Source organism: Idiotropiscis lumnitzeri, chromosome 1, assembly GCF_059441095.1.
Source record: "Idiotropiscis lumnitzeri isolate Australia: NSW breed Sydney's pygmy pipehorse chromosome 1, RoL_Ilum_1.0, whole genome shotgun sequence".
Taxonomy (NCBI): domain Eukaryota; kingdom Metazoa; phylum Chordata; class Actinopteri; order Syngnathiformes; family Syngnathidae; genus Idiotropiscis; species Idiotropiscis lumnitzeri.
In genome coordinates, this window is record NC_142391.1 from 20,460,246 (window position 1) to 20,483,791 (window position 23,546).

At 45.3% G+C, this 23,546-nt stretch overlaps 1 protein-coding gene across 4 annotated transcripts; it reads left to right on the forward strand.

The window, feature by feature from the left end:
• The first annotated feature begins 909 nt into the window (after nt 1–909).
• Nucleotides 910–23,377, forward strand: LOC148343607 (2-oxoglutarate dehydrogenase complex component E1). Of its 4 annotated transcripts, none has more exons than XM_088285183.1 (23): nt 910–1,044; nt 3,639–4,056; nt 5,420–5,593; nt 7,773–7,866; nt 9,687–9,725; nt 12,232–12,347; nt 12,816–12,970; nt 13,045–13,191; nt 14,438–14,528; nt 14,607–14,786; nt 14,852–14,980; nt 15,616–15,948; nt 17,015–17,117; nt 17,670–17,798; nt 19,190–19,340; nt 19,802–19,929; nt 20,009–20,187; nt 20,557–20,628; nt 20,714–20,839; nt 20,941–21,013; nt 21,098–21,261; nt 22,243–22,397; nt 22,619–23,377. In XM_088285183.1, exons 2-23 carry the CDS (start codon nt 3,817–3,819, stop codon nt 22,737–22,739), a joined length of 3,099 nt encoding a protein of 1,032 aa, XP_088141309.1. In that variant the 5' UTR covers nt 910–1,044; nt 3,639–3,816; the 3' UTR covers nt 22,740–23,377. The 4 variants fall into 4 exon arrangements, with proteins under 4 accessions (XP_088141309.1, XP_088141227.1, XP_088141457.1 ...); XM_088285101.1 differs by lacking the exon at nt 7,773–7,866 and adding an exon at nt 8,132–8,234; XM_088285331.1 differs by lacking the exon at nt 9,687–9,725.
• Nucleotides 23,378–23,546: the final 169 nt, after the last annotated feature.

Below are 23,546 nucleotides of genomic sequence, written 5' to 3' on the forward strand. Positions count from 1 at the left end.
GAGTCACCTGATTTGGCTTTGTTTCCATAACAACCGTCACAGGACACCTGAATAATGTTTGTTCATACAGAGACACGGCAACAATATCTATTCCAGTTCGATATACTACTTACTCAACTACGCCACAATGTATTCCATACACTATTACAAAACATTGGCCCTTTTTTAAAAAATTGGTCATTTTTAAAACGTTTTTTTTGGGGGGGGACTGGCTTGAAGAACTAAATACTTCTTATTTCTGTCTCTTTTTTTAATTGGCAACATATATAATACAATGACCAGGCAATCCAATTAACATAATTTACGCGCAAGCTAAACAATAAAACAACAAAGAATAAAGTAAAAAAAAAAAAAGTTAATTACCCTTTCAAAGCAGGGATATCCGTGAGTTACTCTTTCAACATTTCTGAATGAATAGCGATTATTGATATACATTTTTTTTTGTTATTAAATCCAGAGACTTGAAATAAGGATCTGCCTCAAGAAAAATTCATTCAGATAACGGTATTAAGTTTGGAAATGTATTAATTTTATGAATGTGAAATTCCAACACTCGCTTCTGTCGCTATGGTAACACGCTGCGTCGTGACGTCACTACGTCAAGCGGAAGGGCGGCAACGTTGTCGGTTAGTTTAATGAAAACTACCTTACGATAGGCTCGATTATTAATTTTATATTGCATACTGTAGTACGCAGCATTCGTTTTGAATAATAAATAAAACTCGGGTCCCCTACCCACTACTGGGGATTGCGTAGTCCGCACTGTACGTCATCATCATCAACTCATACATACCATTTTATTCATTTAAATTATCTATACTGTGATATAGTATGAACCTATCTTTAGATAAATTTTACATTTAGATCAAACAAATATGGACTGCGCGTCCGTGCGTCATGACGTCGTCACATACGTCACTTCCTCCTTGGCCTCACTTTCAGGCTCGGCGGGACCTCGCTGGAGCTGTCATTCATGAGCCGGGAGAGTCGAAGGGCGTCCGGGCAGCCGGCAGACAGGCGAGCCGCTCCTCAGCGTTTCTGAAGGTCAGTAAGACGGCCCGTGGCGGTCCGACAATACTTTACAGACGCGAGCTCGGTTCCGGGTGTCGTTTGTCCGGAGTTGGAGTCAGACAAAACCCTGCTTGCTCACTTCTTGTTAGCCGCACACGCTAGCGCGCATTTGACGGAGGTGAACAACCTTGACAAGCCGCTGGAAGGTGACTTTTAGCGCTTCCAATGCTCACAAATGAGCGTGCTAATGTGCGAATGTAACGTTCTTTTGTGGATTGAGAGTATTGCGATAGCGACTCGCACACAGTCGCCTCCAAACAACAACAACAACAAAAAAAAACAAAGTGCCAAGTAGCAACTAGCCGGCTAATTTTATAACAGCGGTTAGCTATCATGCTAGTCACGCTGCCGTCCAAGTGCTTCTAAGCGATAGTGTGAACGTGTTATTTATTGGTTTGCTTGGGCCGTTTGAGTCACTCTTATGACTCTTGTTTTCGCAAAGAAGGCGAAGCAGAAGAAGGCTGGCTCCGAGAGGACGCGATGATTGGCAGGCGCCGCGCTCAGTAGAAAATGAGCCGAGTCTATTTTGAGGTTGGAGTCCACCAATCAGGAAGGGAAGGGTTGCCGGTGGGTGGGGCTAGATGCGGCAAGAAGGAGGCAGGAGAGCGAACAAGGTCAAAAACTTGTTAAGCTGCAAAGTGATCTGCTGAGTGACTTTTTTCAAATCGAAACTATAATTTGGGATCTGTGCGAGAAAAGTTCCACGACAATATGTCGCATTTAAAGCAGTGTTTGGCACCACATTTTGATTTAGTCTTTTGGCAAAAATACTTTTTTTAGATTTACTCATGATCACTTTGTCATCTGAATTGTTTTACTTTGTACTACGTTTATACTGCAGGGCATGATGTCCTCTTTGTTTATATTTAGTTTTTATTTTTTTGCTCAGCTCCATTTTTTTTTCCTTCCTCGTTCACGTTAGAAAAACAAATGCTACTTGCATGGGCGCTGCCAGGGATTTTGGGCCCAATTAAAATATATCTTACAGGGCTCCCCACAGGTAAATTTTGATACCGTTTTACATGAAACTATGCATTCTATTGATATTTTTGACTATTCCCATATTTGTGAAAACAATATGACAGTTACTTATAATATAAGTAAGAAAGTGTAATGAAATTCATGTTAATTAAATTTCTTTAAATAAGTTTACATAAAATCCTTAAGATTATTTACCTGAAAATTTTAAACTTAACTACTAACCAACCTCTTTCATTAAAATGCAATGCAATTATAATCTGTGGAGAAACAAATAAAATGTCCGCAAACACCGCCATGGCCAACTGCCCTTTATGACTTAGTGTAATTTCAACATTATCAACTATAGAAAAAGAATCAATAAGATGTTGCTCCAGAACTTTCCATCACATGAACCACTAACCCACCTTGCCTATGAAAGAACTGGGTGACGTATTGTCGACATTTGACTTCTTTCCCCCGCCTAAGCTTCTTCGCTTTGTGTTTTTGGCTACCAGCTCTGCAAGCTGGAGAAGGTGGACACAACCATTTGATGTGAATGGCGCAGGGGAGGCGTTGAGAAAGTGTCCTAAATAAATACACTTACTGTTGCCTTCAATGCATTGTAAATTGAATGTATATGGGTAATTGTACGTTTTACTTAGTGTCATATTATTATTTCGTCAGGATTGTCATTTTATTACTGTCGATCATAGGCCCAGAGAATCCTTCTCCTTATTATGCATTTCATTGTTCTCCAGTCAAATGTGTGCCTTGGCCTTAGGGGCTGGGCGATATGGCTGCTCTAAGTATTTCATTTTAATCAATATCAATATGTTGCATTTTTTAATTTATTTTTTAAACCATTGAACTTAAAGGAAAAAAAGCTTGAATTTAGGTCATTTCATTGTAAGATATTTTCACTGTCCTGTGAAAAACTCGTCCATTTTTTTTCTTGAATCTTTTTATTTTTATGTTAATGTACACCAAAGCACAATTATTTTGACACTTACATTCACCTTCATTCAATGCTCATACAATGTGTAGTGAACTAATACTCTCTTGTGGTGCATGCATTAGCGTTGACCAACCATTTTAGGACTACTTTATCTTTTCGAGTCCATTCATATTCGACTTGCAATGATGCAATGCATATTGATATTGAATTATCGCCCCGGTACTTGACCAACATAGATTTCTTTTGTTTATTTTTTCAGGATGATTTTGTTTCTATTTTCTTTTTTCTTTTATTTATTTACACTTAATTTTTCTTTCTTAATGTTTTTTTTCTTCGTGGCATCTGTAATTCAAATAAATGCCTCATTTTGAGTTTATATGATTTTTCTTTTATTATCAAGAATCATGTTTACAAGTATACAAGAGGAAACACTTGATTTCACATTACCGATAGAAAAGGGAAAAGTATTTGTTTCCATTAAAAAAAAATCTATTTCTATTTCTAGATTTCTATTTTGTGTGGAAAGTTTTGCTGGGGAAGCAAGGAAAAAGCAAACCAACCTTTTTAGGAATGATGTCCTTTGTGTTTCTATAAACTAATAAACATTTTAGTATGAACATTTTTTTTTAACATATTGTGCTTTTCATGCCAGGATCTGATTGGAGGAAGAAGGCCCCAGTAGAAAGTTGCTGTCCACCAGCACTGAAGTGACCTCGAGGACGCCTTGACTCCCCCCCGCCCCCATTTGGATTGAGCGCCATCTTTGTCATCCTCACCGTTGCCGCTGTTGCCGCCACGTGCGCGCCAGCTTAAGAAGGACTACACGACTAATGCATCGCTTAAGGACTTGTGCGGCGCGTTTGCGTCCGCTCACCGCCTCACAGGCGGCTCAGACTGTGGGCCCGCAGCGGCCCATCACATCTGCGGCTCCCGGAGGCTCAAGAACATTAGGGCCCGTCAGGTTCTACTCGGCCCCCGTGGCCTCGGAGCCTTTCCTGAACGGGACTAGTTCCAACTACGTGGAGGAAATGTACTTCGCCTGGCTGGAGAACCCCAAAAGTGTCCATAAGGTGAGCAGCGGTGGACAGCGCCGCCCGCCTCCTTCCTGATCCACCAATCTTGGGGTGTGTTTGGGAATGTTGATGAGAAGTGAGGCAGAAGACACCCAGTGACATGTTGGCTCCGCTCCGTCTCAGATGACTCACATTTCATTCTAAACTCATTTACTGCCCTTGACAGCTGAAGATGTCAAAAATCCTTTTTTTTTTTTAACTTGGCTGATAGTGAATGAGCTGAGTAGAAACAGGAAGTTAGCATCCTGCTAAATGGCGCTCCACCCTTTTGTAAATATTGGTCAGAGTATGACTCAGGCCTGCGGTTTGGAATTCTGTCTCATTCTGACTCATTCTTGATTCTTTTGCCAACTCAATGCTAACTTCAAGCGGGTTGCAAGGGCTGCTCAATGCCAATTGCTATCAACAAATGCATACACTTAGGAGCTAGTCTCGCAACTACTACAAGAAAATGTTAACCTCTGAAGGATGGTACAGTTGTTGGATCTTTTTTTTTATTTATTCATTTATTTTCCCCAGTAATGCTAAAGCTTGTCGTCTCCCCAGGCTGCTAAATGCTGGTTGCTATCAGTGCACATGGATGCATAGTAACTTGCATAGCATAGAGCTGCTAATGTTTGCCTGAAGGACTAGGGCAAAACTTTTTTTTTTAACACCCATCCTCTCCTTTCTGACCCTGTCTGATTCTGCAGCCAAATTCTAAATTCTTGTAGCTAACACGCACACACTTGCGGACTTGTCTCATGTAGCAGCTAATGTTTCCGCTGAAGGACGACAATAGACTTTCCTGACACCTTGGGCCTCCAAACAGCTTGTAAGAGAGACTCTGACTCTTTGAGTGTTGAGAAGTCAGCCTTTGCACATGTGCTCTTGCTTGTTTCTATGCAAATCACGAGTATATAAACTGTTTGCTGTGGGTTTTTTTTTTTTCTTTCATAAAAGTGAGTTTGCTGAGAAAAGCCGCCATAATCCACAGCGTACCACAAAAGTTCATTGAGGCGGTGTTCCCTCAGATGCAAACATTAGCCTGTGCGTTCTAACTACAGCTAGCTTTCCAACACTAGCTCTCTGTCGTAAATGAAATCGGGCATCAGCCGCTCCCAGCTTCCTTTTTAATGTGCTTGTTCATCACCGCTGTGCTGCTATGAAAGGGAGGTTCACATTGTATTAAGTACTTGTGCGTATACAGTTTGTTTCCACCACAGACATGAGAGAACAGCTCTCGTTATCATGGGCTTGCAAATCGATTCATTTGTTTGTTTTTTTTTTATATCAATGTGTATTTTTGGCAGTTTATATCGATATTGAATCAACGCCTGAGCAGCTATTTGTCTCTAAACATCCTTTTGTTCCCGTCCAGTCGTGGGATGTGTTCTTCCGCAACGCCAACGCCGGCGCCCCGCCTGGTGCAGCTTACCAGTCCCCTCTGGGCCTGTCCGCCGCCCCTCAGCTCTCCTTTTTGGGAGCCCAGCCCAATGTGGAGAAGCTGGTGGAGGACCACCTGGCGGTGCAGTCCCTCATCCGTGCCTACCAGGTACCCGCCAAGCCAAGCATTGCTCGCATGTTCTGTCTTCAGTGTCTTACTGGAAATCATTTACTTTTCTGGCATCTAACAATGTGTTTTTATTCATGTGGGTTTCAATGCTGATACTTATTTATTTAAATTTTTCCCCTCCCACCTTTCAGGAGCACATGTATATTATTGTTGTGAATAATCTATAAATCAAGCGAAGGCAATGTTTTTATACTCGTGTCACATTTGATTTTTTTTTTATTTGCATTGATTAAAATAGTGCATTATGTTGAATAGTTAATTTGGGAGGTAACAAAATACGAAATGATTCTCATTTTTAACATTGTAGTTATAATTCACTTAATTTTGTTTCTCCAAGTATCCAATCCGCTTCTCCTCACAAGGATTGCGGGCGTGCTGGAGCCTATCCCAGCCGTTTACGAGCCCTCCCCGAACTGGTTGCCAGCCAATCACAGTTATCCAATTATTTGACCAATAAGGACATGACATTTTAATGAATTATTTGTATTTATTATATAAAAGGCTTCTTATTAAATCCACTAAGCTTTTTTTTAATGAATAGGATGCAAGATGGTCATTTGTCATAAGCACAGTAATAACACAGCAGTAACATGGAGCTCACATTGCTCATCAACCTTCAACTTATGCACGGAATATAAACATTTAAAAAGTGAAAGATGAACACTGTCGCCTCCGTGTGTGAGAATTTTCGAGACAAAAGGTAACCTGTCAATTTAAAAAAAAAAAACGGGGACGTTGTCACAGTCTGGTTAATGCACAGAAAAATAGGAATATAATGGCCAAGGATCCTCTTCTAGATATTGTGCAGCTTTAACATTCAAATGACCAAAGAAAAATATTGCACAATGTAATCACGAATCCAGTAAATACATGTCACATAGTTAAGAATAACATACTTATTGATTTCCACATTATTTACAATTCCGATTATTGAATAAAATACTTAAAGTATCGTTGCATTTCAAATTAAGCCGCGAATGAAGCAAAAGCAATGAATACACGTCAACATTTGTTAGTGTTAATAATTAATTATTATTACGTAATTATTTAAATATACCAACTAATATAAAGTTGTATTGTATAATTACTTAGTAAAATACAAAACCTTTGTTTAAAACTTAACGCTAATTTAGTGTTTTTTTTTGTGTATTAACTAACAATCATAATCAAACCAGAATCATTCATCAATTATGTAATGAGCTAATTGAATGGAAAATAATAATAATAGATATTTTAATGAAGCAAATTTAGAAGGGAGGCCTCCTTTGCTGTGGCAGCATCACGGCGGCCTTTGAAGGACACGTGTGAATGTTGACGTTACATACATGGCGCTTTCCCGGGCTCGCACGCTGCCCGTGACACACGCACACAAGTAGGAGATGTACTCACACACACACACACTCGCACGCACGCGCACGTGTCAAGCCTCCTGAGTCAAAATCCATGCTTGAAAAGCGTTGAAATTGGCTCGTTTGGGTGGGCGGCGCCGTGGCGATCGTGGGTGGAAACAGGTTGCCCCTCTTTTTCTGGGGCTCTTTTCCAATCCTTCTGGCGGCGAATCTTTAAAAATAAATTAAGTAAATAACAATAATGAAGAGCAGTAAAACGAGTCACCAACAATTCAACTTCCCCTTTAGATTGGATTTTCCATGGTGGAGGCAGAACTTCATCACTCAACTGCTGAATTACATTTGTTAGCACCCCCCACATTGACAACAACGTTGACATTTTACTTGCCCGCTGCTAACTAGAAGGTAACACTGCTAGGTGTTTTAGGTTACTTACTTTCCAGTTGGTCGTTACATACATCACAAGTAAAAGGCAACAAAATTCAGTCCAAGCTAACAGTGCAGCTCTGCTTACCTTTTAATTGTTCTTCCGTGTAGTTGGTTGAGCAGTCATTTGAAAAATTTCAGATCAGGCCAGCCGGCCTGGCTTCCAAATCATCTGTCCTGCAAATGGGCGTGGGGGCGGGCTTGTTTGATGTTACAATTGGGCAAAAAGCATTTCAACTCGCTTTTACACGTTATGGCGACCAAAATAAGTTGGAAGGAAACAACCAACAGTGTTTGTTGGACTTTGGAGGTTACGGTGTAACCGTTGTGTATGCGCTTGCACTTCTATACGTGTGTGTGTTTGTGCGTGTGTGTGTGTGTAGGTGATGGGTCATCATAATGCCCACTTGGACCCGCTGGGCATCAGCTGTGTGAATTTTGATGACGCTCCCGTCAGTAGTGGCTTCCAGGATGTCGGTGAGCAAAAAAAAAGTGCTTGGTGCTAGTTGTGTTAATGTTGCTTCTCCGTCCCACCCACCCTCCTCCTCCTCTTCCACCTCTTCCTCCTCTTGGTTGTGTTTTCTTGTTATTCTGCTGTGTTCTCTCCTCCACAACTTCCCGTTTGCTTTTCCCGCTCCTCGTGCTCATCCACTTGTTTCCTCACTTGGCTTCACTGTCCTCCATCCTCCTGTTCCTCCTCCTCCTCCTGTCCTGGGTGGGCTCTGTCCTCGTTCCCCTGTAGATTCGCGGTCACCAGGTGGCCCAGTTGGACCCGCTTGGCATCATGGACGCTGATCTGGACTCGTGCGTGCCCACTGACATTATCACGTCGTCCGACAAGCTGGGTGAGGAACCGCAACGGCTCTGCAGAGTCCTGCAGCTCTGCCTCGCTTGGCGGCCCCATCCCCAACCCGTCCTCAAACCCCCAAGTCCCAAATTGACCCCCCACCCCACCCCCCGCTCCTTCGCTTCCAAAACCTTCTTGACCATCAGGAGGAGCTCTTTTCCTCCTCACTTTGAAGGACGGCAATGTTAAGAGCCAGCAGGTGTCTTGTCTCGTCGAAGTCTGAAGGTCCACCATGCTCTTTTTAGAGGAGGGAAAAGTCTTGGTGGTGCTTCCATGAAAAGGTTTTCGCTACTAACTCCCAGGAACGTCACCTCTTGGGTTCTAGCTGTGAGCTGGGCCTGCCAGCCCTTTGGGCGAATTCGTGCCTTTGGAGTCCTTTGTCTTGGTGCTGTGAACATCTGATTTTTGAGGGTTGTTGTTTATGACAAACCAGGTGATTGGTTAAGTGGCTTCCAAATCAGTGGTTCTCAATTTTTTGGCGTCCAGAATTGTTTCCAGGACCTCCTCATAATCAATTACAATGTGTATCCTTAAGTAACTTTGGAATTCTATCTGTTGAAAAACAGCCTAAAATATTCATGACCTCTCTTGCTCTTTAAACAGATTTCCATGTATTCCAGTGACTACAGAATGAAAGTGAACGGCCAAACACAATGTTATGCACCTTCCCCTTGGTGGGTGCGTGACATAATTTGTTATAGCCAGGATGCGTCGGGTTAGCGCATGCTCGTTCTCGACGTAAAAGTGCTGTGACATCGTCGTTTACGCTCTTGAAAATGGCTGCTTCCTACCAGCTCTGGTCTGCAACGACTTTTTTGAACGACTTGTAGTTTGTTTGTAATCAAGCTACTGCTTTAAAATAAAAGCAACCGCTCAGTTAAATAGGTGACCGTCCTCCATCGTGTTAAGTCATGTGATGTTGGCATCGCTCGTCATGCAAACGGCAAATCAGAATAGATCATGTCGCATCTCAGCACTTAACCAGAGGTCTTTAATCGGAATGGCAAAAACATCTCTGCGCATAAAAGTTGCGTGTATTCACCGGCAGCTGTCGACAGCGCATATTTGCAAGCAATTTTGCACATTCTGTTTTCCGGGCGTCCGGGGACCCCAACTTGAGAACCGCTGTTTGAAGTCTTATCGTCAGTTTTCCTCTTGCAGTGTGTGGCATAGCGCTACTAATCAATAATTAGCTTTAGCCTTGCTTTGGTCTCTTGCATCCGGCAAGCAGGAATTAGCCCCTCCCCCTGCCCATCCCCTCTCCCCCGCCGGCTTGGGCATGGTGTCCAGCCTGGGAGGTGACAGCGGCAGTGTCTGGCACCCTTTGTGAGCTCCTGCGCTAGCTGCTACTCTAGTGGCTGTTGGTTGCACTATAGCAGCAGGTTGTAGATGACTAACGTTTCCGGATGTTTCCTCCCTGTGCTGCCGCTACCCCCCCTCTCCCGTCCAGACGCAGTCAAGGATCGTCTGAAACTGCTCACGGTCGGAGGTACGAAAAGCGGCACTGGTTTAGCTTAGCGTAGCGTTCCTAGCTTGTGTGTGCGCCACAGACCACCGTTTGCCTTTCTCCTCTACAGCACCTGAGAGTCATTCTTCCCGTATACACACACACACACACACACACACTAACCACGTCATTAATCAGATCAAACAGTGTTGGAGTGGATCCCCCGCTTGTTGTGTCGTGTGCTCTGCCGTGTGCGTCGTTAGTCTGGTTAGCTCCTAGCCGCTATGTCAAGTGACTGTCCAGATGTTGAACTGAGATTGAAGGTGAGACGCTGGCATTGTGCAATGGGTCAGGTGTGAACAGAAGATGTTTGTCCCGTTCAGAACATGTCCGATCCCAGCAGGAGTCGGCGGGAATCCACAATCACAATCACGGTGAGGTGAGCCGGACGGAGGCCATGTCCGTGCCTGAGCTCCACATTGCCTGCCGCTCATGATGATGCGTGCGGAACCCTGGTGTTTTTTTTTTTTTGTTTGTTTTTCAAAACCATTCAAGCTTGCCCATTGGTTGACAGGCCTCAGGTTGTTTGGGACACAGACAAACTTGTCAGTAGGGTTACGAGGGAAGGTGATCCAAAAGTGACTCCACACTCTTCCCTTCATCCTGTCGCCTGACTGCCGCGCAACAAGTACCTCCTGCCTCAATAAATGTTTCCCCGATGACGAGAATTAATCACCAACATGTCTCTAATGAGCACCCAATTGCCTGCCTAACTGCCGCCTGCTGCCCAAAGTAGATGTCACCCGTCGCATGCAACCTGACACTCTGCACATCAAAACTCTTAACTGCTGCCTAAAGTAAAACGCTACTCACCTTAACGGTCAGCTGATGCTGAACTGTGATGGAAACGCCACCAAAGTTCCACCTTAACTTTCACCTGCCACTGAAGTCATTCAATTCCAACCATTTGGACTCATCACAGCCTGTGATTTTCAACCATATTGTCTTCTATGATTCTCTTTTTAAATCAAATCGCCTAAATGAAAGAATACTCTCTTTCTTCCCCACCCCCATCATCTACCGTTTTCCGTTATCTAGTTATCAGGATTTGACCTATGGTAAGGTTTATGAAACTCAGCCACTTTGCGCAAAATCTTGAGTAAAATATCTTTTTGTGATAAATTTTTCGTTGACACCTCTAACTTGTGGGTTCATTCAACAACATCAAGTAATTCATAATTTTTGGAATGGCTTTTGATTTGTAAAATAACTTATTCATTGAAATGCTGGAGTGACGCCGACTGGCAAGGGCGGTGCTGTCAGCTGTTAGAGGCTGTTCATGTGACTCCTCCACTGCTGCCATTTCAACAGTACGAAATGTAAAACATTTTGGGGTTTAAAAAATGCATTTTCATGAAGATGCAAAATGATACTTGTCAGAAAGTAATTTTTAAAAACTTGAGAAAAAAACTGCCCCCCTCACAAAACCTCTTAAGTGTCCTTGCATTATTACAATAATAGCTTTTCTAGTTTTGAATGTGATAATGGCATTGTCACTGTACATTGTGAAGAAATTGTGATTTTTGCACCGAAGCCTGAACTAAAAAACATCAATAAAAATCGCAAAAAAAATTAAAATCGCAATATCAGCCAGAAAAATCTTTTTTTTTTTTTTTTTTTCCCGAAATCATTCAGCCCTACTTCTGAAGTCCTTTTTTGGCATTTAACAGCTCTCTGTCACCTAAACTCCACCCAACAGCCCGCTTAACTGTCACGTGACCTTTGAATGGCAATCAATGGTTAACTAGCACCTTACTGCTTCCTGACTCTTCACCGTAAATGTCACTTCTCTAATGGTTGCCTCACCGACCTGACCGGTAACTGTCACCTAAACTCCACCTAACTCTCACCTTAGCTGTCACTTATCTTCTGTTGGAGAGCTCAGGAAACGTCACTTGCCTGTCAATTGAATGATGTCTCACTGGCAGCTTGCTGAGCTCCCTCAACTCCACCCAACTGCCAGGTTAACTGTCACCTCTCTTTCTCGAATAGCATTCAACCTCCGCCCGCCACTTACTTGTCACCCCAAGTCCCCCTAACGATTTCCCCGACTGCCACCTAACTGCCATCTGTCACCCCAGTATCACCTGTCTTTCATGCCCCTTGTGTGACGTCATTGTCACGTCTGCGCTGGTCTCTTCTGTCCTCTTCCGCTGCTTTGGAGACGGTGACCTCCTACGAACACAGTGATGTGGCGTTGGCATGCGCTGAGTGCGTGCGAGTGCCGCCCACGTGAGCACGCCGCGTCCTCCCTGCTCACGGACAGGACGTGAGGAGGAGGAGGAGGAGGATGATGATGTCTTCACCGACCGGTCAAAGTCACACAGCGCTGATGATTGAAGGAAGCGGGGCCGTTTGAGGGTTGATAAATTGGACCGTCCTCCCGGCCCACGCCTTCACTCATCAGGGCCAAGCGACGTTTGTGTTGGCCTCTTTGGCACGGTCCTCATCTGCCACTTTGTCTCCCGGTGCATGCTGGAACACACAGGTTTCTACGGCCTGGACGAGTCAGACCTGGAGAAGGTCTTCAGGCTTCCCACCACCACCTTCATCGGAGGTACCGAGAGCGCTCTGCCCTTGAAGGAGATCATACGCCGACTGGAGGTACACTCTCTCGCACATACTGGCTCTTTGGCGGAGGGGGCGGGATGATGCAAATTAGCCCAATTGTGATGCGACAGTAGGCAATAACAATTCAGTGTCTTGCTCAGTCACGTTATTTTTTGTTTTTGTTTTTTTGTTTTTTTAGAAGTCGGCTAACAAAAGATGGACTGTGTGTCAAATTGATGTCTCACACACGCACACTTCAATACACACACTCATGTGCACTCACAATGGAGGCAGGCTTATGTAAATTCTCGCAACTGTGATGTCACAGTGGGGTCAAAGTCAACGGTTTGCCCACAGGCTCATTTTCACAAATAGGCCACAAACAAAAGACGCACACTGCTGGCGGAATTGAAATTTGAAATTTTCAGTCATCACTTGACCATTGACTTGGGTGTTTAATGTGAAGCTCGATTGTTGGGCAGGCGCGCTTACGAAAGCCCCTTTAACACGAAATGTCCCCAGATGGCGTACTGTCAGCACATCGGCGTCGAGTTCATGTTTATCAACGACCTGGAGCAGTGTCAGTGGATCCGGCAAAAGTTTGAGACACCGGGCGTGATGCAGTTCACCCTGGAAGAGAAGAGGACTCTGCTGGCCCGCATGGTCCGATCAACCAGGTAGCGTTTAACAGAAGACTTCAAAACGAGTGCACGGAAGAACGTATGCGGACTGGTGTGCGTGCGCCGTGCAGGTTTGAGGAGTTCCTGCAGAAGAAGTGGTCTGCCGAGAAGCGCTTTGGCCTGGAGGGATGCGAGTCCCTCATCCCGGCTCTCAAGACCATCATCGACATGTCGTCCGGAAGCGGGGTGGAGTACGTCATCATGGGCATGCCTCACAGGTAGCACACGCTATTGCGACATAACGGGGAAAAACAATCATTGGACTCCGGTGCTCGAAGGCCATTATCCTGCACAATCTGAATGATATGATCAGCACACCGCCAAGCTCTGCATGAGCCTGATAAGGGATCATGATTATTTCAGTCAGCCGTGTTGGAGGAGAGAAACTTCTAGAACATGCATTATAATGGCACGCGACGCCCGTAGTTTGACACCTGTGCATCGTTAGGTGGATTCCTCACAGGCACACGCGCACACACACATGCACTTATGTAAGTAAATTTGTATTGTATCATAAACATGTCGTACAGATAACTCTCCCAAGAACTCTAGCACAGTGCGTCATGTTGGGCATGACATACCTGTAACATAGTGCGTGTGACTCGAGGTGAAAAAACAAACAGGCAGCGTACTGGCTGCCACTGACTGTACAAGGTGCCAAACTGATGGGGCTGTGGGCGGGCCAATATGCTTCTGCAAGCAGGGCCACTAGCACAGCAGAGAGGTGTGAAAAAAAAAATTAAAAAGGCAGATGCCAAAAAACGGAAAAATGCCAAATATTGGCCCCCCCCCCATTAATCAGCCTGGCCGATAATCGGTCTATCACTAGTCGGCAGACCTTACAGATGTATACAGTTGGATGCCGTTAAATTTCCAAGCAAGACATTTGGAGCACAAAAAGAGAGTTTAGAGTGCATAAGAACCATTTTCAGGATCCTTGTCCACCAGGATGGCCGAGTGGTCTAAGGCGCCGCGTTCAGGACCCAGTCTCCCCAGAGGCCTGGGTTCGAATCTCGAATTTCCCCATTGTGGGACTAATAAAGGCAATATTAAGTGCTCTTTTGCTGACCCCCCAAGAAGCAGGAAAGCCAAACGGCTTAGAAGACGTGCATCCGCGCACGAGCTTGTGTTGTGCTTCAGTGTGGCTTAAATTTCCAGTTAACAAAAACAAAGAAGGCCAATGACAACATTAGATTGTGCAAATCGAATGCCACGAGATGGATACATGGTGTGGAAGTGCAGGAGTTCCATGTCCATGATGCGTTTGCAATAAAACAGAAGAAGTCTCATTCCAACAATAAGCCTACTAACAAGTTCAATTTGACGGTGGGTCACTTCAAGAGACCATTTGAAGGTGCTGCGCGTCGATTATATCAACAATTGGGTTAAGTGTAGCAGCACTACTGCTACTGTGGACATGCCACACACACATGCTCACCTACGTTTTGTTTTTGTGTTTGCCAGGGGTCGCCTTAATGTTTTGGCCAACGTGATCCGTAAAGAACTGGAACAGATCTTCTGTCAGTTTGATTCCAAGCTGGAGGCGGCGGACGAGGTAACGAGGTTCTGTTCTGGAGTCTGTCGCCGGTGTTCCGCTTCGCTCATGACTCCCCGCCGGGTTTTCCGTCCTCAGGGTTCCGGGGACGTCAAGTACCACCTGGGCATGTACCACCGTAGGATTAACCGTGTGACCGACCGCAACATCACCTTGTCCCTGGTGGCCAACCCGTCGCACCTGGAGGCGGCCGACCCGGTGGTGCAAGGAAAGACTAAGGCCGAGCAGTTTTACTGCGGGGACAACGACGGCAACCGGGTAAGTTGTGCCAACGCGCACACGGAACCGGACTAGGACCCTGACGTCTTGTGTTCTGCATCCAGGTGATGTCCATCCTCATCCACGGAGACGCCGCGTTCGCTGGTCAGGGAATCGTGTACGAGACCTTCCATCTGTCCGATCTGCCGTCCTACACCACGCATGGCACTGTGCACGTGGTGGTCAACAACCAGGTTAGGCACAGTCCCGCACTTGACAACTTCTTACTTGTACGTGGACACTGGACTTCACAAAGCAAACGTGTGGAAAAATTCAAAATGAAAATGAAAAATGATTGAGAGAATATGTAAGACCGCAAATATGCGGGGCTTGACTGTATATGTCTTTACAAGGACCTGAGGCAGATTCCAGAATTTGTCGGCATAAAATTCTAATAACTGATTAATTGACCAATTAACTTTTAAAAAAATTTGGGTCGCTTAACACTTACTAGATCAAAGATATGAAAGCGAGGCAGATCATTTGATTTTTATTTATTTTTTCCCCCCAATACAATACTTTACAACTTCATCTCTCTAGCGCATTTCACAACAGCTGAAGCTGTAACTAAGCGCTTACCATATGGTGTCAAATAAATTAGCGGTAGAGTAGAACAAAAATGAATTTCTTTATTATTTTTTGGAAATTTTACACCGGAGAAAAATATTAGCAACAATTGGCCGTTTTGGATGGGTATGTTTGAACGTCATTATCTTTCTTATGTTGGAACGTTACAAGAAAAAAAAAAGAAATCGGCCGATTTTAAAAGAGCTAATAGGGACCAGAAAGAGGACGAATTGCAATCAACATTCCTTTCCTTGTCGGCTAGATTGGCTTCACCACGGACCCACGCATGGCTCGCTCGTCGCCGTACCCGACGGACGTGGCGCGCGTGGTCAACGCTCCCATCTTCCACGTCAACGCAGACGACCCGGAGGCGGTTATCTACGTGTGCAAGGTGGCGGCCGAGTGGCGGGCCACCTTCCACAAGGACGTGGTGGTGGACCTGGTGTGCTACCGGCGCATGGGCCACAACGAGATGGACGAGCCCATGTTCACGCAGCCGCTCATGTACAAGCAGATCAAGAAGCAGAAGCCCGTCCTGCTCAAGTACGCCGAGAAGCTCATCGCTGACGGAAGTGTCAGCCGACAGGAGTACGAGGTACGACCAATTGGCGGCAGATTTAATTGAGGAAAGAAAAATAAGACATTTACAGCTACCATGAGATGCAACCCCCGTCGACATAAATTTGTATCTTATTTCACTTTTTATTTGACCATTTTTCAACATACAAAAAACAGAAACTCGCGCATAACAAACGGTTGAGGAAAAAATGCCAATAAAAAACGATAATAAAAAAGTTAGGGCTGTCAAAGTTAGACCATTAACTATGGAGATGAATTTAAGTTCTATAACGCTCTAACAATATTGAACTGGGTTGTATTTACTTCCTGTAGCAGCTGACCTTTGCTCACTGGGAAGTCACTTAGAGGAGAGTAACTGTCGCAAAGACGGACTTTTAGATAGTTTTACTGTAAAAATTTGCTTAACGGCTCATTGGAGAAATACAAAATAATTTGCACACTTTGCAAAGCCAAATTCAAATACCATATTAGTTGTGCATCTTTGTATTATTGTTCAACTGTTTTTCCTGTATTTTCCATAAAAAGAATCATATTCAAAGAAAGCTATTAGAACAGTTTGAGTAGAACTATACTTTTATATTTTTTCCACATTAAATCCAAGATTTTACTCAAGCTTCGTTAAAAATTGTAATTGAAAAACATGATTAATCATGATCAATTACCTGAATTTTTGCTATTAATTAGTTACATTTTTTTAATGGCTTGACAGCACTAATGAGAGGAAATAAATTCAAATTACAAAACATGTTTTTGACTTAATTTGCCTAAGGAAACAAAGAACCGCCAAGTTGCACGTGTTTTAGGCATCAGGGTGACTTCCTTGTTTGTCTCCCAAGCCAGGCTTCATTTTGAGAAGTATGTTCTATATAGCGCTTTGTGGTATACCTCCAGCTACTTCCTTTCTTCAGCTCTGCAATAACATAATGGACGAACCATTTCTGTGTTCAGGCTCTGGCGGCCTGCTAACTTATGATCAAGTGATCAAAGCTCGTGATTTAAGGCGCAATTTGCAGTTTGGCAGTCGTCCGTATTCCGTTCTTGTTACTCTTAAGCTTGTCAAGCCATTTCTGATCTGTATGCAGGAGGAGATTGCCAAGTACGACAAGATCTGCGAGGAGGCCTACGCTCGCTCCAAGGATGAGAAGATCCTGCACATCAAGCACTGGCTGGACTCGCCATGGCCCGGTACGCCTAAGTTGCTCTGAGTCCCACTCTGCCCCTTTGTCTTATGTATTACGCTCCGATTGCTCCAAAATGCTGCTGCTCGTCTCGGAAGATGGATCACATCACTCCAATCTTGGCCTCTCTTCACTGGCTCCAAGTGCACTTTAGAGTTCGCTTGAAGATACTTCTGTTCATCTTCAAATATTTTCATGGCCTCGCCCCAGCATACCTCTCGGAGCTCCTCCACCCCTACGCACCTGCCCGCTGCCTCAGGGGGAGCTCGAGCCTTTTCTGTTGCCGGTCCTTCCCTATGGAATGAGCTTACATTAAATGTTCAGCAAGCCCCGCCCCCTCTCTGTCCACTTTTAAAACTCTTTTGAAGACGCATTTTATTCTTTAGCTTTCAACTCAACATCAGACTGTCGCTGTTCTTCTGGTATCTATTGTAAATGTGTTTTAATTTGTGTTCTAATTTCCCGCTAATTGATATGACACCATATGGAAAGCGCTTTGTTACAGCTCCAGCTGTTGGGATTTTGTGCTAGATAAATAAAGTTGGATTGTATTTTATAGGTTTCTTCACGCTGGATGGGCAGCCCAAGTCCATGAGCTGCCCCTCAACCGGACTGACCGAGGAGAACCTCAACCACATCGGAGAAGTGGCCTCCTCCGTCCCCGTGGAGGACTTCACCATCCATGGAGGTCACATCTACACCGCACGTCCACACTGTCACATTTTGTTGACTTCACACACTCTCACTACACTCTCCGCATCTATATATGTTTCTCCATTGATCGCACTGTCAGACTACCAGATAATATTGTTCTGTGTCTTGGACCGGTCGAGATTTCACATTTCAAGTCTCAGCGACCCCGCCCAATCGTTACATGCTTCCGTTGGCGCTTGTCCGTCGTGGAGGCTGGAAATAAATGTCAATGTAAAGGATGTTCAGCGCAAGTGGGTCAGTTGATTTTGTTTGCAGCGCCTCCAACCACATTGTAGTGGTTTGATGTTCTTCCGGTTGAAGTTTGTGGTAGCTCACCATCAACTCCCATCGTATTACAATAAGAATAGCAACCTGGCCTGCGTGAAACAGGACACATTAGGAATAGGTCATTACAACACTATTTAAATTGTATCCTTTCCATTTAAAGTCTTTGTGCATGTACATCAAAAGTTCAAGTCATCCTGAAAATATTCCTGAGGTATTATTTGCACTTCACCGTAAATTAATGCAACCTCCGTTCTGTACCATGTCTCAAGTACTAATTAAAAAAAGCAATAGCATAAACAATAAAATGTCAATAACTTAAAACCTTTTAAAGAAAGGCAATACCAAAATAGCTTAATGTAGGTATTAATGTAAATAAAACTACCTCAAGACATTATTAGTGCTTGCTCCCAACAATTCCCGTCTGGGTCCCATTCCAGTCGATAGAAAATTCGCGGCTAACAATTAGCATGCAGAAACGAACAATTTACTGAGCCCACCAGTTCCCTCTTGTTTTAGGTAGCAAGTGATACGCCTTTCTATGGTAGAAGCACTGATCAGTCGACAGCAGAGCAGTCTGGTCCGAAAATTGGCCGTAGATGATATTTTTAAAGGGGTTAAAACTCTCCTGCCCGCCATAGATCCGATCCGTCACCAACCACCTAAACATTGGCCGGTGTGCGACTTGCGCCGTGATTTGAAGGACATGATGTCATCAAGGGGAATGACGTGAGACGCTATGCAATCTAACTGTAGGCGCACTATGCGAATGAAACCACATGATTAGCGACGGGACCAAAAAAAGGCGGCAAGAGGGAAACAAAGGCATCCATATGTTAGAAATACAAAAAAAAAACAAAAACACCTGACTTTTGTCATCGTGGTCGTGATGTTTCCCAGATGACCAATCGTTGAGTATGTCACACGACACGGGCAACAATGCGTCGAGATGACAACAAATTGCCTATGAGACGCTACGTTTGTCTTTGATTCGTCTGTCGGCTCAAAATCGGGCTGCATTCGTGTAGTCTGACATCAGCATAACTATCTGCCCATCTCATGTCTGTGTGTGTGTATGTGTGTGTCACGTGTGGCGTTCAGGTCTGAGTCGCATCCTGAAGGGTCGCGCCGAGATGGTTCGTAAGCGAACGGTGGACTGGGCTCTGGGGGAGTACATGGCCTTCGGCTCTCTGCTGAAGGAAGGCATCCACGTGCGTCTGTCGGGCCAAGATGTGGAGCGAGGAACGTTCAGGTGGGTTGCCCCATTCACTGAAGCGTTTTGATTGAAATGTTGTGCGACAAAAGTGCAGACAATACGACAATAATCCCGGACATTTAGGAGCTGTGAAAAATGAACATAACTGGAGCTATGTTGCAAGCCTTTTCGTGTTTTATCAAATTGATGGTACTGCCCCCTGGTGGCTAAGGCAAACACCAGCCGCAGTACGCTGTTGAATTGAAAAATGAGATCATGAACGCTATTTTTGTTGTTCTAAAATGTTGGGTGCTTTTTTGGAGGGCTGCAACGGATTAACGCCATTTCCCTTCATTTCAATGGGTAAAGCTGATTTGAGATGTGCGATTCAGGAAACAAGCGCGCTCACGGAATGAAGTCAACACCCAAGTCAAGACACTGCTGTAACTTTTTGTTGCCTTTTTACTGGTGTTTTCTTTGACGAATTTTTGCACACAAGTGTATTTGGCCTTTTCCAGCCACCGTCATCACGTCCTCCATGACCAGAACGTGGACAAGAGGATCTGCATCCCCATGAACCACCTAGCTCCAGACCAGGCACCTTACACCGTCTGCAACAGCTCCCTGTCGGAGTACGGCGTCCTCGGTCGGTCCTGATTTGCACGACTTCCTGCCCGCCGCCGCCGCGACTCCTGCCCATGTAACTTGTGCGTCATGGTGTTCAGGCTTCGAGCTGGGCTTCGCCATGGCCAGTCCCAACGCTCTGATCCTGTGGGAGGCGCAGTTTGGTGACTTCCACAACACGGCGCAGTGCATCATCGACCAGTTCATTTGTCCCGGCCAGGCCAAGTGGGTCCGGCAGAATGGCATCGTGCTGCTGCTGCCGCACGGCATGGAGGGCATGGTGAGCGCTACCGTTGGTCCCTGGGGATACGCCGCAACGTTGCCAAGCTTTATGCTAACGTGTCATGGAAAACGCCATTGATGGCAAACAGAAATCAGCATCGAGGGCACAGTCTCTTTAACGCTCTTATAACAGCGACCTATACATTCTTGGTCTTAATTTTGCTAAATTGCTTCCGGTGGATCTCAGTGCTGCCTGCCATGTTGTGGTACTGCACTGAAGGCACGCAATTCTAAATTCAGACTTGCCGTCTTACTGTCAAAACCTGTCATTAATGTTTGGGAGTGATTCAAGTTCTCCGGGAATTCAAGTACTTCGTTTTGGGGGTGCGCCTCGTGACGTCCTCTGTTTCTCTCGTGACGTCTTCAGGGTCCTGAACATTCATCCGCTCGCCCGGAGAGGTTCCTCCAGATGTGCAACGACGACCCAGACGTCATGCCCGTAAGAGATCAAGATGCACTTGTGCATGCACAGCACGCGCCATCCTTTTCCCGCGCACCGGCTGATGGTGTTGTCTCCTCCCCAGATGCTGACCGATGACTTTGCGGTGCGTCAGTTGTACGACTGCAACTGGATTGTCGTCAACTGCTCCACTCCTGGCAATTATTTCCACGTGATACGGCGGCAAATCCTGCTGCCCTTCAGGAAGCCAGTAAGACTCTTGCGCACCTAGATGCGCGCACACACTTGATGGAGGATGGAGAGGAAAAATAAAAAGAAAGCAAACATGACATGTTCTGTTTCTGTCTTTAGCTGATTGTGTTCACTCCCAAGTCGCTGCTGCGCCACCCAGAAGCCAGGTCCAGTTTTGATGAGATGCTCCCAGGTTTGCCATACGCATGCACACGCACTCAACGTATACGTGTGCACTTGTGTAACAATTCAAAATTCCTGCCCGTCCTGCGTCCAGGAAGCGAGTTCCAGAGGCTGATCCCCGAGGATGGCGTGGCAGCTCAGTGTCCCGAGGAGGTCAAGAGGTTAATCTTCTGCACAGGCAAAGTTTACTACGAGCTCACCAAGGAGAGAAAGAACCGCGAGATGGATGCAACAGTGGCCATCGCACGCATCGAGCAGGTACGCCACCGCTGTCTTTTTAACAGGATAACAATTGTCCATGTTGCTCGTACCGGTTTTGGAAAGCAGCTCCTTTGTCCTGTCCGGGTTTCAACTGAACCTTTTATTGTCCACGAGGTGAAAACATTGTGAATGGCGGGGGGGGGGGGTTGATTTGATTTGCGCCTTCGTCAACTGTAGTTCAATATCTGAAGAGCCCTACATTACAATTCAATTTTATCGAGCGCATTTCTCAACAGCTGGAGCTGTAACAAAGCGCTTTCCATATGGTGTCATATAAATTAGCGGGAAATTAGAACACAAATTAAAACACATAAACACACATACAATAGAGACCAGAATAACAGCGACAGTCTCATGTTGAGTCAAAAGCTAAAGAATAAAAATGTCTTCAAATGAGGTTTAAAAGTGGACAGAGAGGGGGTGGGGCTGAAAATTCATGGGAAGGACCGACAACAGAAAAGGCGCAATCCCCCCTGAGGCTGCGCGTCGTCCTCGGCACCTCCAGCAGCATTTGGTCCTCTGAGGTAGACCTGAGCCAGCCCGCAGGTGCATGGGGGTGCAGGAGCTCGGAGAGGTACACTGGGGCGGAGCCATTTAAAGCTGAACAGAAGTATCTTAAAGCGAACTCTAAAGTGCACTTGGAGCCAGTGAAGAGAGGCCAAGATTGGAGTGATGTCATCCATCTTCCGAGACGAGCAGCAGCATTTTGGAGCAATCGGAGCGTAATACATAAGACAAAGGGGCAGAGTGGGACTCAGAGCAACTTAGGCGTACCGGGCCATGGCGAGTCCAGCCAGTGCTTGATGTGCAGGATCTTCTCATCCTTGGAGCGAGCGTAGGCCTCCTCGCAGATCTTGCCGTACTTGGCAATCGGGCTTCTATATAACGAGTAGCATAAAAGGAGAAACGTGTTGTTGAAATTCAACTGGCAATGCTGGCCATTGACCGCGTTGTCTGTGGCTTGTGTTGTGCATCCAGTTGTCTCCGTTCCCGTTCGACCAAGTCAAGGCGGAGTCGGAGCGGTTTGCCAACGCTGACCTGGTTTGGTGTCAGGAGGAGCACAAGAACCAAGGCTACTATGACTACGTCAAACCTCGCATCAGGACCACCATCCAGAGGGCCAAGCCCGTCTGGTCAGTTCACCACGCACACGCTGCCCGCCCACTCTCGCCCCCTTTCTGTCTAATTTCTTGCACACCACTCTCTTAACCGCCCTCAGTCTTTTTTCCACTCCCTTCTCGCTCATTACCCTGCTCTCTCTCTCTCTCTCTCTCTGTACCTTTGCACATATCAACCCCCTTTATATCTTCTTTGGTTGCCCTAACCCCACCCCTCCCTCCTTTGTGTCTATCAGGTACGCAGGACGTGGCCCCGCCGCCGCGCCAGCCACAGGTAACAAGAACACTCACCTTCTGGAGCTTCACCGTTTCCTGGACAACGCCTTCGGTCTGGACGCCTTCCAGGAACAGCAGTAGACCTGATAACCTCTGACCCCCCAGCATATGTAATGAACCCAAACATTTGACCCTTGCATCCCTCCTTTCTCACGCACGCACACACATGCACATGCACACGCACACACCAAAACAGCAAAACTCCAAACATGTTCATTTTCATATTTTGTCTTTTCTCTAATTACTGTATGACAAGATTTTCCCAGCAGCGCCTCCTACAGGCCATCAGTGTTCTCACTGATATCATAGCAGTTTTTACTGATTTTAACCCCACCCCCTCACATTTTTCCAGTCATCGTCTTGGTAGATGTGTGGGAAGTGTCTTCTGCATCACTTTTTGTTTTGTTTCTACATGCGTTTAAGAACGAGTGTCGGGATTTTTTTGTGGTTGCCCAAAAACAAAAAAAGAAACCAAATAAGTTTGGTTTGATCAAAGATGACAAAGAACCCTGCCGGGAACTTTTGCTTTGTATCCACATTGTTAGCAGCGCGGCTGTTTGGCCTTCAGCGTTTTTGCGGCGAGCATCTGTGCCAAAGGAGACTTGAGCTTTGACGTGAACGACAAGAAAAGATCATGTATTTATTTTCCTGGAGGGGAGCCGCCAAGTTCTCTTCATTGTTTTGCTTCATTCAATAAAGATTTCTTTATGTACTCCAAACGCCTTTACGCTTTCTGTAAAAACATCCATCTCTCCGGCCCAGATGTACAACACATATAGACGGACCATAATCTTGTTGCCAATCAGGAAAGAAGGAGAGTGTAAAGATTCAGTTTGCAAGTGATAGATGGTGTCTGTTGCCATAGCAAGAAAATATGCAATCATCCGT

What these genes read in the sequence shown, in the direction of transcription:
- LOC148343607 (XM_088285101.1), top strand. Translation starts at nt 3,817, where the DNA reads ATGCATCGCTTAAGGACTTGTGCGGCGCGTTTGCGTCCGCTCACCGCC. An exon ending in ACCCCAAAAGTGTCCATAAG is followed by an intron (nt 4,057 to 5,419) that starts GTGAGCAGCGGT and finishes GTTCCCGTCCAG; the next exon opens with TCGTGGGATGTGTTCTTCCG. An exon ending in CACGTCGTCCGACAAGCTGG is followed by an intron (nt 8,235 to 9,686) that starts GTGAGGAACCGC and finishes TCTCCCGTCCAG; the next exon opens with ACGCAGTCAAGGATCGTCTG.